Genomic DNA, 17790 nt, shown 5'->3' on the forward strand with positions numbered 1-17790 from the left:
TCTAAGTATCACAATATTATTATGATTATGGGCAAAATATATATTGATAATAGCAGGAAGGAAAAGTGCATTCTAATTATCATACAAATGTTGTTTTTTTTGTGAATATTTAATGAAATTATATACTCTTAGTTAATCTGTTAAATAAAAGTAGCTACATTATTTCTTAACGTAATTTTAGTTGTGAGTTATATAAATAGCTTGCTTTGGTGTAAAGTTATAAATAATAATCACAGAAACGTGTACTAAAATCGTTAAAGTGTAATGTCTGCTGCTGACTGAGTCTTAATAGTGTAGCGATTAATACTTAAAGTCTTAGATGAGAAGAAACTCGACGAATGTAACACAGACAGTGCTTTTCATCAAAGATTTGACACAGTGTAAAACTGGCCATTTATAAGACCGAGTTAAATTTGAAGCCAAGAACTTGATCAGTTATGTTGACAATCTAAAGTGACCTCATAGGTTTTCAGGTTCACTTATATCCCACAGATAAGTTTAAAACATCCAAAAAATGAAGATTCCAGAAATGCTATGCCTTACAATAAATCTGAACCAGACAGCAAAGGAAGAACAAACAAATACAAATGAATAAATAAAAATATATTCACTAAAATGGTGCTTATGTTTATCACCAACTGGCCAGCTTCCTATTCACTTAATTGACTGCTGGAGCTGGAGAAGATTTCCAAATGTCTGCACAAGAAAAAGGAATAAATAAAATCATGACTAAGATTAATATCCAGAATTGTGTAGATATCCCACTTCTATAGTTGGGCAGAAGCCTTAGAGTGGTATCTTACAATTCATTAGGCTACATACCTCATTCAATAATATACATACAGTTCCAAGCCAATTTATACAAGTTCCTGTGTCACATGCTTGAATTGGCTCATTTCAAACTTATAAACGAAGTCTGTAGTATATAACATTTATCTGGTTTGGGTTTATTGAAGTTAAGCACAAAGCTACATAAAACATTTTCCTGTGTAAAAGGATCAGCCCATGACAGAAACGACAAAGGCAAACACAAAATATTCATCAACTAGTTGAAATGAATTAGAATGAAGTAATCCAAAACAAAATGGGATTACGGTTCAATTCAAATGAGAATTAAATAAATGTAGAATAAAAATCAATTGCTATACAAAATACAACTGCAATCAAAATTTTTTAAAAAATCACAATATAACAACCCAAAATTTCTATACAAAACTGGATGTAAACAAATTCAAAATTTAACCATAAAATAAACTTATTATACCTTCCAATTGTTTTGAAATGCAGAACAGTAAAAAAATCTGAACATAAAAAACAATGAAAATAAATTGGAAACAAAATTCAGAGATGCATATAAGCTACAACATTATAACATAAGTTAGGAACAAAACATAAGTAAAAACCTTGTTACAGAATTAAAGATGGGTGAAAACACAAATCACGCATTTAAATATAAATAAGTATAGTTTTCAAATTAAATGTTACCTTTAAACAAATGTAATTAAAAGAAATCAGGGAATAAAATATAATTTCGGGTAAGTTAAACAAAACTAAATACAAAACTCGAAGTGAAACAATGAAAGAAGTTTTAAAACAAACTAAATACAATACAATATCAAAATGTTTTCAAAACGATTTCAACTTTATGAATCTATATCAACAGATCCAAATGCAAACCCTCTATTTCACTCTATGGGTGTCCTTAAGGGTGCCTTTGAAGTTTGGTAAAGATCGACAGAATAGTATGGATAGCACATAGGAGCCTCCAGGGGTCAGTGATCATTTATGTCACTCCTGAGGATCCTGAGGGTACAAGTAAAATTTAATTGAGATTGATCAAAAGCTACAGTCATAAAAGGCAGACATACAGACTGACAGAAGCCTCCAAAGAGTCATATCTGATTTTTGACCTCTCCTATGACATAAAAGGTGGACATAGAGACATCAATTCTACTTTATAGATGCTCGCACACTACATTCTGTACCTCTCAAAAGGATGTCAGAAGGCTTTTGAGTTTCCCTACATACAGCCACTTTTCCAAAGAGATTTGATGGATAGCCCTTTTTAGACCCTTGCATATTCTTCCTAAAGCTGTTGGTTTATCTTAGAGTCATTCTTACCAATCTCTGGAGACTCCTCGCTGTGGGTTTAATTTGGCCTGGCAGAGGGCACACGTCTCTGTCTGTGGCTCGTTTAATTTCCCAATATGGCATCAATGAGTCCTTCTGGAATAGTCTTCAGTGGTGGTAGCTCCTGGATTAACACTGGTGTAGACTTGAAAATACTAGCTAGAACAGTTCTAACCATTTCAACAAACAAGGACGTTTTGATGTTGGTTGTTATCAGAAACCCTCCTAAACCAGACGATACACCCATTTTAACAGTTTCGTTCCACTTCATTTCAAAGAAAACCACGTGAATTGACTTACATCTCATACGCACGTATCACCAGTTCCCTGGATCTTTTACAGCGAGAGTTACTAAAACTAAAATCTGTTTTAACACTTAACTCCTTTCTGAACTACATTATTGATTCTACCATCAATAAAACCGTTCAGCAACTACATCTACCCAAGTCATTGAATTATGACGTCCCAAAGCTACATACAGGTAATAATTTCTTTCCGTACTCCGGCTCACACTCATGAACATTTCTAAGAAGAAACTATACAACATAATCAATAGTGTATATCCACTAGGTAAAGCCGAAAATGAGAGTATGCTACGGATAAAGGAGACGCTTCTAATACTACAGATGAAGCTTCGATTAAACAATCAACAGACAGCTACTGAATTTTTATTCTCAATTTAGATAATTGAACTTTATTTAAACTTTCACGCCCAACTGCATAATTTTGGTTTGAGTTAGAAAAATAGAAAAAATCAGGATTTCAGTTTGTCAACTTTATTGCATATTTTGGAATCTTTAACTAGTAGGCCATATTATACATCACAACTTTCATATTTCGTGCTGTTAAATGATACAATAAAAATGTATTTCTTTGAATTTATTTTCAGAATGGTCCCTTTAAAGGGTTATAAGCACGAAGGTAAGGCAATATAGACTACAGACTACACCATCTGCTAACTGTTCATTTATTGGTTAAACTGGTGGACTGTACGCGGAAGTAGTGAAATTTGTAAGCTGTACTTTAGGGATAGTAGTTTTTTGTATGACGCATAACAGTGTATATACTATCAGTTAAAGACGCTAACATTTATTATCCTTTTCACACAATTTTTTCTTATTCTTTTTGAGCATATATGACACGCCCGAATTTCAAAAGTTTTTATTATATAGGATAGGTTATGACGCAAAGAAAGGAAACGGGAAATAAAAGCTTCACTGACGTAGTCGCGTGTGTCAGAAGTTGTCCGGATAGACTGTGTTTTTGTTAAGCTGCTATAACTTGCAGCGTTATGTAAGTTACTTCTTATCATTGTGTAGTACTTTACGTTTAAGTGGTTTAATGATATTGATTTAATGTTGACTGAAGTGTAGATAACAAGTGATTGATTTCTTCACAAGCTTGACTACTATCACATTGGTCCACAGCACTAGTTCAAGTAATTGTAGCAGTGTAATATCACTTAAAACTAAGTTAAAGTTAATATTATTACCGGTACAGTAACACTAACAGTGTAACATTGTAAGTTGTAACTTGTAAGTAATATTGCTGAAAACGAAACTGTCATTCTAACGTTTACTGAATTATGTTGCAAGTGATGGTTGTACTATAGATACCGTATGTCATTTTAAAAGTTAACATGTCTAATTGGTGCAGGTTATTTGTGCATTAATACTGTGTGATTTTATATTGTATGTTTACCAAAAGCTATAATTATAATTTTTTGGTCCAGACGTAAGTTGGGGCTTATACAGTCGCTGTATCCAGTGTCTGTATCTGCCCACTTGTACCTTTTCATGTACAAGTTACAAATGTGAGAATATTACCAAATTTAGTAATAAACAACATTTAAAAAAAGAATCAATAAGATATCAATGATTTAATAAGTTATAAAATAGGTTTTTAAATTATGATGATAGAAAGGGAGTCAGTGAAGAGTCAGAAAGATTAATAATAATAAAGCATTAAAGTAACGAGAGTTCAAAGATTGTTCCATTAAACAGTTCTCTGGTGTAAGTTAAAACAAAACAGCAGGAAAACTAAAAGCCACAGTTGTTTTTATATGTTGAATGAAATACTGTGTTAAGCAAATCCTTTGCATAGAATGAGCACAGGCTATGAAATGGTTTGTATTTTATGCAAACTAACAAGTTTTAAATCTTAAGTCTTTAAGCATATCTCATTCCCAAAAGGTGTTAGTTGAAAGTTCAGTTCATAAAACTCGGTATTACTGGTAAAAGTAAGATAAGGGTGTAAAAGTTAAAGGATACAGAACTAAAAAGTTACATAGACTTTTTGAAACATTTTATAAATATTTCATCAGTAGTGTGAAGAATCTGAAAATAGAGTGAAAGAGCCTAAAAAAAAAACCTAAAGTTGTGATCTAAATCTTAAGGGGAACTCTGAAAGAACGTGAAGAGAAACTTGAGAGTGACATTACAAGAATGGTCTAGAAAAATGGAACAACATAACTATGAATGTAAAAAGGTTGTTAAAAATAACAACATTAAGAATGATTTCAAGGATCATGAGAAAGTTTATGTAAATCCTGTGGATTAAGAAAAAAAAATTGGTTAGATTAGATTTCAGCCAAAGAGACGCAAGTGTCATCGGACACTGTCAACATCCGATGGGTAAAATTGAATTTTCTGACGGATGCTGGCAGCATCCTCTCAGGTTTAAAGAGTTAAGGATGCATGAAATGGAGCACCTTAAAGCATTTCCCAGGATCCCCCAAAAATGAAAAATATTTTCCTTAGGCTAGTGCTCGTCCCCTTAAAGCCTTGAGCTTATGAAAAAATGTGATGTTTATTTTGAATGGGGTTCTTGAAGGAAAATGGGAAAAACTGTTCTTATTGTCATTTCCTTTAGGCTGTCTTATCAGCCTGTTGCCGTGGGTAGGATTATACTTAGTATTTTTACAGGCAGATTAGCTATGCTGTCAACAGAAATCAGTTTACTGTTTTGAGAGACTAATTTTTAGGAAGATAGTTGAGTCGTTATTATTTTTTACATCTTTTTTTATCATCAAGCCTAATTCCTACCTGTAACTTATTAAGTACAGACCAATACTACTTAAAAACGCTTTCTACATTTATTTACTGATGGCCAATAAATTGCTTAAACTTGCTGCTGATATTCAGATCATGGGTGGTGCTCGCTTTGAGGAGGATGTTTCTCCTTTAGAAAGAGATTTAGATCATTTGGCAAGTTTGGTGAATAACTGGCAGATGGAGTTTAATTATAAAAATGACACAATAATTCATGTTATCATAAATTACAAGTTTAACTTTGATAGAAATAATCTCAACAGTGTTATGGAAGAAAAGGATCTCAGTGCTTTACTTGATCAGTCTCTTAAGCCTTCAAACAGTATACTGTTGCTAGGTGTAGGGCAAATAAGTTGTATCTACAGATTTCTGAATATACGTACAAAGAGGTTATTTCATTGTGTAGGTAACTGGTTAGGCCTCATTTAAACTATTGTGTTCAAGACATTAGGACATTGAATTGTTAAGTTCAGAGAAAGGCTCCTAGGATATGATAATACCTCGGATGGAAATTTTATCATAGAAGAATAGGTTAAGATCTCTGAAATTGTTTTCTCTTGAAAAAAGAAGAGTTAGAATGGATTTGATTGAGGTGTAATGATAACTTAATTTGTTTCTTCAATAATGTCCGTTACAGCCACATTCACTTCTGTGTAAAGCTGGCCAATTTAATTGATATAATTGGTTAGTGTTATATAAACTAATATATTAATTGGAATCATTATTAAATTGATCAGTTGAAATGATTGTTTCTGATTGTTACTCTTTTGGATTATTCAAACAATCAATTAATCAAAATTATTTTTAACTCAACTGTCATAAAAAATAATAAACTTATTAAAATTAGTGATTTTCATTGCTATTATGTTTGTTTTTTTGTTACGCACAAATCTGCATGACTGAATATCTGTGGTGTACTTAGTTTTTGGCCTTAAGTTTTTTTTTTCTTCAAATTTGCTCAGCTTCAATTATTCAGGGGGGGGAGGCTTATGTTTAAAATGTCGTGGGTTTGATTTCCATTGCCACCGAACTTCCTTGCCCTATATCTGTTATCGAAAAGCTGCTAAGGTTTTCTGTCACTAATTTCGTATTGCTGATTAGTGGGAAGGCAACTGTCTGACGGCATCCACTGGCAATGTTTTTCTTTACCCCATTTCTTTCTTTTTGAAATGTGAAGTGAGGGGAAGGCAACTGTCTGGCAGCCACTTTTTTTTCTTGTACATCCTTTGATTTGAAGAACATTATTGCTACTCGTCACTAACTGGTTTCTTGTATTTATAAACAACACACCTTGTCTCTAGATATACCTCTGGATTTACTATATTCTTGACATCGTCAAAATGACAAACTTCTTCTAGCAAACATCTAAATTAAAACACTACAAATATAACTTACAACAGTATCAGTGTGTCATCTTTTTTCTTTATTTTTTCGTACGTGTGAGAATGGTAGGATGCAGACACAAATATAGATTTTTTCAGGGTAGGAACCGTTGTCAACTTAGTCTTACTTTTTTAACAAGATGTTTGGTCATTAGAATAAGTAACCTTCAGATGTCAAGGATGCAGTAAGTTTAAGGAAGTTTAATATTTAAGTGATCAGGGTTGGATTTTAGCTGTTTTTTTTTTAAAGTTGATGGAACAGTATTGATGACCAACAAGACTTTGTTGTCTGTAAATGTTATATGTTAACGTAGAATACTGCATGATGAGAAGACATTTCGGTAATTCATGTTTATGGGAATGGCAGTCTTGTCCCGGAAAGATTTTACCAGGTTTATCTAAGCTTTTATCATGTCATTTCAAAAATAATAATTACTCTATTTTAATAAATATCAACACTCAAATAAATCAAAATTGAAATTTCTTATTCGTATGTTATTTTACTTCTTAAAATAAAAATCAACTTTGTGTTTACTTAATGAAGTAGTGGTATTATTTTTTTATTTTTTTTTAAGATATATTGAAAAAATTTAATCTTTATTATTTTAATGTCAGGTTCTGTTCTTAAATGCCATGGGGAAGGACTATTACAAAATTCTTGGCTTAAGCAGAAATGCTTCAGACGAAGAAATTAAGAAGGCATATCGAAAGTTAGCTCTAAAGTTCCATCCCGATAAGAATAAAAATCCCGAGGCAGAAGAAAGGTTCAAGGAAGTGGCAGAAGCTTATGAAGTGCTAAGTGATAAAAACAAGAAAGAAATATATGATCAGTATGGTGAAGAAGGACTGAAAGGAGGTAGTGGAGGAGGTGGCGGTGGAGGTGGCTCAGGGCCACAGTTTACTTATACGTTTCATGGAGACCCTAGAGCCACTTTTGCCCAATTCTTTGGAACTGATAACCCATTTGAAAGCTTTTTTCTCAATGGGTGGGCACGGAGGGGGGCCAAATCTTTTTTTTATGGATGATGATATGAACATTGAATCTGATCTGTTTGCTTCACCCTTCGGAGTTAGTGGTCGTAATAACCCTTTCCGCTCCCAGAGTTTTACTGCAGGGAGCCCAAATTTGAATAGATCAAAGCCAAACAAGCAAGACCCACCGGTTGAACATGATCTTTATCTCTCTCTGGAAGAAGCCTTCAGGGGTTGCACTAAGAAAATGAAGATCAGTAGGAGAGTCCTAAACCCCGATGGTCGTTCAACACGACGAGAAGAAAAGGTGCTGACAATAAACATTAAACCTGGTTGGAAAGCGGGCACCAAGATTACTTTTCAGCGAGAGGGAGACCAAGGTTTCAGCACTATACCTGCTGACATAGTCTTTGTCATTAGGGACAAACCTCACTCAATGTTTAAACGAGAAGGCAGTGATGTTAGATATGTGATTAAACTCAGTTTGAAAGAGGTAGGTTGAATTTTATTTTCTTGGGCATTGACCGTAACAAATCAACATACATTTTCAAAGTTAAGTGTTAAGAACAAGACAAATGTTGGAAAGGAAATAGAATCGAAATTAACAAAATAAAAATGTTTATGACTATCACCCTTTTGTTTCAATAACATTAATACTTCTACAAATAATAGTTTGTTGAGCTTCAGAAAGTATAATCTATAAGTTTATTCCCAGAAAGAATTACTTATAGTTTCAGAGAGAAGTGTTATTGGTTTTGGTGACATTAGCTATAAGATGGTTGTTGTTCTTCAGTTTAATCCTAACAAATCCTTAAAATATGTTAATTCTTTACATTGGGGAAACACGTGTATGTTTGATCTTGATGGCGATGGTGACTTCTCATCCTGACATCTTCTTTTGTACCAGATTTGTTTTTAATATTTGTACCTATAAACTCTCCGAATAGCATTGAAATATTTTAACGTAGTGGAATCTGTTTTTGATTATAAAACAGTGAGATAGAAGTTGGTTTAATAATGTATCCTGATCTACCGGCCTGTTGCGAGCCTCTCTGAAAACATAAATGCAGATATATATTCAAAAAGCTGGTTTTTGTTGCATCACTTGTTATTTAGTCAATTCACCAGGTTTGCTACACTGGTCAATCATTGTGCTTTGTTAATGAATTTTTTAAGAAAACGGGCTGTGTATCTGCAATTACCTGGTGGTGGTGGGCTTGTAGTTTTACCTGTACAAAAACGTGTTGTCGAAGTTTAAATCATTTTACTGACGTTTCTAATTTGTTGTAAAATAAATATTGTTGATATAATAATCAGATTTTAGGCTCTAAAGTTGGTATTATTCATTTTGATTTGTTAGGCATTATGTGGAACTAGCTTTGATGTGCCTACCCTAACGGGAGAAAAACTGACCCTTCGTATCAAAGATGTCATTAAACCTAACATGGTTCGTCGCATCGTGGGGCAAGGTCTTCCATACCCCAAGGAGCCAAATCGAAGAGGTGACATGAATGTGGTCTTTGACATAAGGTTTCCTGACACTTTAACCGAATCCACAAAACAAATATTGTGGGATTGCTTACCTTAACTCTCCTAGACATGAAGATGAACATGAAATTCTTGTTGTTGCTTTATTTCAACAAATTCGTTTTGCACAGAGATAATGAGACCTCAACAATGATTGACTTTAAAATTATGTTATAACAACTTGTATGCTCATATTTTTTTTTTAATCAGTATCAAACCAGAAAGTCCTGTCACAGAAGATGCTAAGCCTATGTTATAGTAAATAATTATATATGTTGTACAATAAACATTAAAGACAGCAAAGTTGATCACTTGTTTAATGTAAAATTTTACAAGTATTAGTGTTTAATATTAGCTTTAAACTGAAGTACTGAACTTAGTTGTAGACTGCCTCATAAATGCTTATGTATTTATTATTTAGTTTTAACTGCAAAATACTTGGTGTTAAACTTACCAGGCAAAGAAGAAATTTCAATGACATTATAATTTAGAAATTTTAAGACTTACTTGAAATATACTTCAAAGAACTTGCTTTTTACAAAACCAATTTAAATTTTATATATACATTGATAATTAGATAATAAGAACGATAGTCACAAATACAGGTAATGGTCAAATTCCTGAGACATTTACAAAGCTGAGGATTGGCCATATTCCTGAGATTCATGCTAATAATTATACTTGCAAACATTGAGGGTGACAAATCTCCACGTGTATGTGATTGTAAAGTTTTGTTTTCCTTTAAATACATTTTATCTAACTAATATCACTGTGTAATATAATGTATTGGAGTAATTGTTTTACTCGAATTCTAATCAAGCAGTCATTCTAATAACTATTATTATTATTATCAAATAACTTAGCCAAAAATATTCCTGGTTAATGATTGTCACGCATACTACCATTCTGGCAGTCCCGAGTTTATCGGGAAGGCAAGCTAGGAAACTGCCTTGGGTGACAAAATCAATAAAAGTTTTATGTTGATCTTAATTTCAAGAGAATCAAATATTTTTTTTGCTTGCTGTGTCTTAATGAGCTTGAAGTTCATACAAACAGACTGTAAGATAATCAACTTAAAGATATAATACAAGCGTGTACTAAATTCAAGAAACTAGACCTTGAAGAAGTATTTCAACTGAAGAACTACCCGAGGAAAATCTTCTGAACCTCAACAGTTTGAAGTAAGGCAGATAAGTCTGAACTAAAAGTTTACTAAAAATTGTAACATTTTTCTAATTAATGTTATATATGTGTTCATCGATGATAATGTGCATGGAATAGCATTTTAAATTCTTGCCTAACTGTCAAAAATACAAAAGAAATTGGCTGTAAGTTACTATCATAGGATACTATAAGTGCCTTAGTAATGATTAAAAAACATTTTTTGTGCTGATATTGTATGTTAGAGAGTGTATTTTAGTGAATTTAAAATACTTTATAAAGTTTGTGGTTAAAAGGATTGCTCAAATGTGGTGTCTTTTTTCTCTTACAAAATTAGATATGGTTTATTACTTTTAGCATATATTTTTATTGTTATACTAACATTAATTTGTAAGACTAGTTTTTGTTGTTTGATAGTACATTTTTACAAACTAGTAGTGATATTGTTACTTAAACATCATGTACATTATCCATTTTAGAGATGTAAATAAATAAGTAATTTTATTTATTGTAAAAGATTATTGTTGATTTTTAATGTAACAGATTAGAAGTGCTAGAGTTTGTAAATAAATAATGATGCAGATTTAACAGAACTTTTCACTGTGTAATAGTTTTTTTTACTTTCCCCAAGCTTTCAAGGGTTTAACTTTTGGGATATTAGGCTTAACTGATTGGAAAAGAAATTGTTCATATCATCGTAAATTACAAACCTTAGATATACAGTGCTGCTATTCTAGAGCCGTACGATTGTTGACAAGGCTAACTTTAATTTTTCCATAGCAGTAAAGTCTACAGTTTTTATTTAAAAATACTCGTTCCCAAAGATGGCACTGACAGAATAGTGTTTACTGTTAGAGCTGCGTGTTTTACCTATTTACCCAACTGCATGAGAATTTCAAGAAAGTGAAAGCTACACTGACTGAGATGCATAATGACTGAAGTAGTCACAAATTTCACCCTTCCTCAGCTAGCATAGAATGCATTTGTATTCAGGTACATTAACATAATGTTTCTGAATTTCCTTGTAGTTGACGTTTCGTGGTCGTAAACATTTGCTAATCGTTTTACTCGGGAAAGACTACTACAGCTTTTGTCTTGGAATATCAAGCTAACTTTTAAGTGTTTTTGTATGGACTTATTAAGAAATAGCCTATTGACAAACAGGCAGTAAAGAAACCTGTACAACTAGCTTTGCTTAGCATTGGGTGTAGAACATTTGAACTTTGGAGATACCTGACTTTCTTTGTTTTACATGGGTATTTAGGTCGAATATTTCCAGAATTCTTTCTCCTTTCGATTTCACTGTTGTTGACACAGAAGAATAAGCTTGACCAACTTAGGTGAAATAACATTGTTTGTTAAAGAAAAAAAATTATGTTTAAAAATACACTTGTGTTTGCTTGTTTTCCTCTACTGTTCAATTTAATTTTTTGCATAACAGTCCTGAACTTGCATTTTTTGGAAACTTTTGGCTTTTCTGCTGGACATCTGTATACCTGAATACCACAGACTAGCTAAAAAAAGTAACATTTTAGTGCCACCACCAGGGTTTGTTCTTGCAGAGTTTATTTGGAATCTAAATCATCTATGATGGGATGTAGCTTCCTGAGACCACAAAATTTATAGCAGAGTTGAAGAAGCTTCAGTGATAATGAGGACTTGTCTGAGAGAGTAGCAACGTCTAGGAGAGGCAGTCTAGAGCTTTCACCAGCCACGTTGGGTGTGAGAGAGTAGCAACGTCTAGGAGAGGCAGTCTAGAGCTTTCACCAGCCACGTTGGGTGTGAGAGAGTAGCAACGTCTAGGAGAGGCAGTCTAGAGCTTTCACCAGCCACGTTGTGTGAGAACTGTCTGTCTTCCTGAAGACCAAGAAGTTGAAGAGAACCTAGCTGGGGAATCCAAGGTGACCCTAATGAAACCTGAAATTGTTACACTCTGTCTCCATGATCATAATGCAGTAGATAAGAGTTATAGTGGTAGCCTCTGTTGGTCACCAAGGTATTCGTTGCAAGGCACTTTGTGACATTACCAAGTGCTAAAGAAAGTAGTGAGATGCACGTGCTGGCTAAAGTCCTTCCATTTCATCGTGATGTCACCAGAAAAAGCAGATAGCATATTGTTATGATCCAGGGACTAAAAGTTTTGATCAGGAGCCTTCCAAGCCATTGGTGCATACTGAAAATGCTTCTAAACTGCTTACAGTGGCTGAGGACACTATGGGATGTGATGATGAAGTTTAGTGTAAAACACTACAATGAACACGTTAAGGTGTGCCAAGTCATCTTATTAAGCACTTTGTCCAAGGATGCCACATTTGTCAAGATGTGTGCAGCCCCAAACTTTGAAGCAGAGGAATTACCACAAACATCTCTGCTAGATTTTGGTAGAATAGCTGGAATTATAAAACCTATGGGTGCTACTTACTGGCGAAAGAATCATCCAAACTTACTAGTGAGGGAATGTCAAAGTAGGGGTAAAAGAGGAGCAATTAGGACAGTCACTTGATTGAAATATAATGGCGCTCCTTGTTTTCTAAACTATCAAGTAGTGTGTTTCACTCTACGATGTATGTGCAATACATTATGTGATAACCACTTGATTATTTTACATTTTAGGGCAGTTGGTTGAACAATTAACAATTGAAATGGCATTGCAGTCTTTACTTTCTGAAATATCGAGCAATATTTGCTAGTGGACTCGAAGAAGAGGAACTCTTGAGCTTGAATTTGGCAGAATAGCTGTAATTAGAAACCAGTGGGAAGCACTCAGTTGTGAGATAAAGCTAGTAAACCCATCACTTTGATTGAAAGGTCAATAACTGGTATAAAGTAGCTTTCCAAGCTGCCACGTGTTTCACTGTAGGATGAATGTGCAGAACATTGTGATAACCACTTGATTATCTGACGGTTGATTGAAACAAATGAAAGGTCATTGTAACCCTCATTTTCTGAGCTGTCGAGCATTATTTGGTAGACATTGGGATGATGTTTTATGACAACTGCTCGATTTATCTTAGAGTTTTAGCAGAGTTCCCTGTGTAGCAGATTGTAACAAAATCGTTATGACAGCTGAGATTGTTGGATGAAAATCTTGAGGATATTAAAGTTGAATTCAACTGTTAATGATAATCAGGGATTCTGACAAACCAGCCAAAAGGACTTTGCAAATCCTACTTTCAAAGCACTCGGGATAAAATTAATGGATAGTTACAAAATTATATAGAAAAATATCGCCCTCCCCAGTGGCTCAGTGGTATTTTCGAATGATTATAACACTAAAAACCGGATTTTTGTGTTCCTGATGGGCACAGCATAGTAGCCCATTATGAATATCAATCTAAAAAAACATGGCTAACCAATTGTATTTCTATCTCGTATGTCAGTAACAATTTCTAAACAGAAAATCTGGCCACACTAAACTTTAACAGAATTAGAGTACATCCCTAAAATGGGTAAAAAGAAAAACTGCTGGTGTCTTACTTCTAACGTTGTTTATGAAATTATACACCAAATTTGTGGGTTTATATATTGTTGCGTCAGCGAGGTCACGTGACTAGTATCACGCCACTTCTTTCTTGAACTTTCGTGAATTGTCGGGAGATTACTAGATTGGGGGTAGCTGGTATATATATAAGATGGTCACAACGTGACGGGACAGTGTGTGTAGGTAATGAGTAATTGAATGTATGCGGACAAAATATTGTTGGCCACGTGAGATATAGCGCGACTGTTGAAATTAAATGTATTGTAAAGTTGTATTCGGAAGAAATAAACCAGTTTTATTAAGAAAGGACTTGTGTCGCTAAAGTTTCGTCGGAACGAAGTTGCGGAAAATCAACTAACGACTGGAGACGTAACAATATGTATACTATTAAGTACCTCTTGTCTTGGTTATTCGTGGTTTTACTTTGGTCACCAAAGTAGTCACATGTGTTTTTCTTTAGAAGAGACCATTGTGGTCTGTTCTAGCAGCGAACAATCACATTGGCTCTCTGTCATGTGGATAGTGCATGTGCCTGAGAAAAGAAAACCTTGTATATAGCATTTCAAATTACAACCATCAATTTTACCATAAACTTATACCTGCCACAAATGTTTCCTATGTAATTTGTCCAAACATATTTCTTTGATTGCAGATACGTATATAAACTTTGCTCATTTCCCAACTTCAGTCTTTAATCAATGAAGAGAAATGATGTATTTGTAGTTAAACAACTAAAAGCTGTTTCTGTACTTCCTCTGATTTTTGATCCTGGCAAGGCCTGATGGTTAGGGCGCTTGATTCGTAATCTGCGGGTCGTGGGATCGAAATCCGCCATTTCGCATGCTCGCCTCTTCATCTTTGAGGGCATTATAATGTGACTGTTGATCCCACTATTCTTTGGTAATGAGTAACCCAAAAGTTGGCAGTGGGTGTTGTTGACTAACTGCCTTCCCATTAGCCTGTCACTTCAGCTCTCTATCTTAAAATAACTCTACACACTTCACAACTATCTCATATATAAAATCTAGCTTCCAATATACAAGAAGAAAACTTGACGTCACGTTTTTAGAACCATCTAGGTATTCTACGCCCTCTAGCTAACAAACAAATTATAAAATACAGCTTACAATAATATATTTTATTATTCACTACCTTGACTTACAACTTATCCTACTGGGAAAAAAAAAGAGAGAAGGAAACTCAGTCGCCACAGATAGTTACGTAATGTACATGTAGAACAAAAATCTTCTGTAATACGAAATATAGGCTAACAAAAATAAATTCTAGAGATAAAGGTCTTATATATATATTTAACGTGTAAATTAAATCATGTCATTCTTTGCTAACTTAACGCGTATTTCCTGTAAGAAGATTATTATAGCATTTCATCTGTACCTTGATTGTTGTATGTTATTGCCAGTTCGGACTTTAGCTAATACCGGTAATCGGACTCGTTTAGCTGTGACTGGGTTGCGTCATAGTCGTTTGTGAGATAAGTCTCGAGCTGTAAAAAAAGTGGCGTGATTTCCATTGTCGTCAGACTTATTGTGATATAATTTCACACACTCACATATTACTGTTAAATGCCATGCTCCGCCAACTAAGGTATTCTGCATACTAAAACTGAATACTGTTTCGAATTATTGTCTGTTTTGAAATATAACGAAACTTAACTATATCAGCTAATCCGAAATCTTTGTGTAGAGTGTTTGTAGCATGAATAAACTGTAATAGCGAAATCGATAGATAAACGTTTTCTTGATACAGTGGAGTTTTTGCGTACAATGTCCAATATGGACCAATCAGCATTACAACAATCAGAACAAAAAAAAATTAATATAAATAGTTCCGATGGATATAGCCAACTGTAACCAATCATCAAAAGCATTTGTTGAGAAAAAACATATAAAGGTTTGTTTGTTTTATAATTTTCGCACAAAGCTACAGATGGGCTATCTATACTAATATTCAACTGATAGGCCTAGAGGAAAGACAGTTAATCAACAGTACCCACCACCAACTCTTGGGATGCTATTGTTTGACCAATCAATAGGATTCAACCGTCACTTTTATGGTGCACCCACAGCCCCGAAGTGCGGAGCGCGTTTTTACAGCAACGAGTCGTTAACCCTTGGATGCACATTCCAAACATGCTAACCACTAGGCTACGTTTAGCCTACAAATAAAGGAATATTCCTTTAAAATTATACTTTCAAATTAACTCTATATGCATTTCCCGCAAATTTCTGACAAAACGTATATAAAATATGAAATTGGCTGGAAAGTTTAATATTGAATTATTTCCATTTTTATAACAACTTCAAAGATACCTTTCAACTAAATATAAAATTCATATCCTCGTTTTAACAGTTTATTTGACAGGTCACATATAAGGAAACCTGGTATTCGTAAATACAACTCTTCCAGACGTTAAAAATAACAAGTGAGTTTAAAGATCTGGGTCTTAAAAAAAAAGACGCAGTGATTTATATGAGGCTATAAAGTAGGACAAACAAAAATTCATGTGTTGGTTAAAAAATCGTCCTCACACTCGGTGGTTTAGCGGTGAGTATGAGGTCGTATAACACTAAAAATCTGGTTTCGATATCTGCGGTTAGAAAAGCATAAACAGCCCATTGTGTAATTTTTTTAATCAACAAAAACAAAAAGGTAAAAAGCTGAGTGATATTAAAAGTAACTTCTGTAAATATGAGTAGTTTTTGATAGTGATGGGATACTGTATCCTTTTTTTCGTATTGAAAGTAACTCAATCGGATTTCTTGTCTAAGGACAGAGAAATGAGTCATAAACATCCAGAATAAGCACGCTAAAGAATTCTGTGGGCCCCGGATATTCTCCTACCACTAGAATCTCGTCTCGCGGCTGCTGCGTAATGAGTACGACCAAAAATAGACCTGAAGAGTTTTCGTACTGGGAGGTGTAGCGTATCTTCTAGAACGGTATACTCGTTTTACACTTGGAAAATTTACTTCCAGTCTTGTAGCATCTGCCCCCATCCCTACCGACCCCATCTTTACTCCCACCCACTCATAATATCATGTTCTCGTTTGCATGGTAGATACATTTGTCATCCCTCATATCAATCGACCGTGATTTTTGTATCTGGGCTGCGACATAGGGGTGACTTTGTTTTGTTGGTCTAGTCAAGTGACTCTAGTCAAATTTAATAACGGCATGTTAGTTTCGTGTGTTCTTGCTAAATTATTACGTTCGATGTATAATTTTCTGATAACTAATATATATATATTTATTTATAAGAATCTTTATCCGTGGTTTCAGCTTTGAATATTATCTAGGTCAACACTGCATACTAGGCCTAACAACGAAACATTGATTTTAGGAAATTTTCTATTTCAAGTATTTTTTATTTTATTTAGTGATTATGTATCAAACAACTAGAATATACTCCAGATGTAAATTCTCATCTTCTATACCGTCAACTCCATCAAATTGTCGTTTTATTAGTTCAGAAGATCAAACTTCCTAATCCTTGGCTTGTTGGATGGAATTATTTAATTTTCAAAGACCGTCATTTTCATATCACACCTCTTAAAATTACGTTAGAGATTATATACAGGGCAGTGCCGGACTGGCAAGCCACGCTGATTGTACTTAACGTATTCGAAGTAGTATATCAGCTAATATTTAATCTAGGGTTATATTACATCTACACAAGCGTTTATGTAGTTCTGATGTAAACAAAAGTATTTCGAGAACTCAAACGTATAGGCTGATTTTTTCTTAAATTCTTCTTTTATTTTCAGGAGCGTCATTTCACAAAAAGCACGAGGGGGGGGGGCAAAGAATACCATCTTTGCGGGGACTTCCCAATCCAGCTGAAGCCCTGCTATAGGGCAATTTGAATATATATGTGTTAAAACTGGGTGATTACAAATGTTTGACAGAAACTGCCATTTTGGACCTTCTCCCGATCATGTGAGGGCGCCCCCTGTCTATTTTTATTTCAAATGCATGAATTTTAATAAGATCACAATAAACAACGACTTTAGCAACAAATACCATCTAAAAATAATAGAAGCTTAAACACGTCGCCCTCACCAGATAA

The 17790-nt window shown here is 34.1% G+C and overlaps 1 protein-coding gene across 1 annotated transcript; it reads left to right on the forward strand.

Annotated features, from left to right (window-relative positions):
• Positions 1–3087: 3087 nt before the first annotated feature.
• On the forward strand, positions 3088–9364 carry LOC106471318 (dnaJ homolog subfamily B member 4-like). The gene is given in 4 exon segments (XM_022399926.1): positions 3088–3423; positions 7178–7548; positions 7550–8027; positions 8895–9364. Coding segments are annotated over 3 exon segments (1059 nt in total). The 5' UTR covers positions 3088–3423; positions 7178–7195; the 3' UTR covers positions 9123–9364.
• The last annotated feature ends 8426 nt before the right edge of the window (positions 9365–17790 follow it).

This window comes from Limulus polyphemus, unplaced genomic scaffold, assembly GCF_000517525.1.
Source record: "Limulus polyphemus unplaced genomic scaffold, Limulus_polyphemus-2.1.2 Scaffold4539, whole genome shotgun sequence".
Taxonomy (NCBI): Eukaryota; Metazoa; Arthropoda; class Merostomata; order Xiphosura; family Limulidae; genus Limulus; species Limulus polyphemus.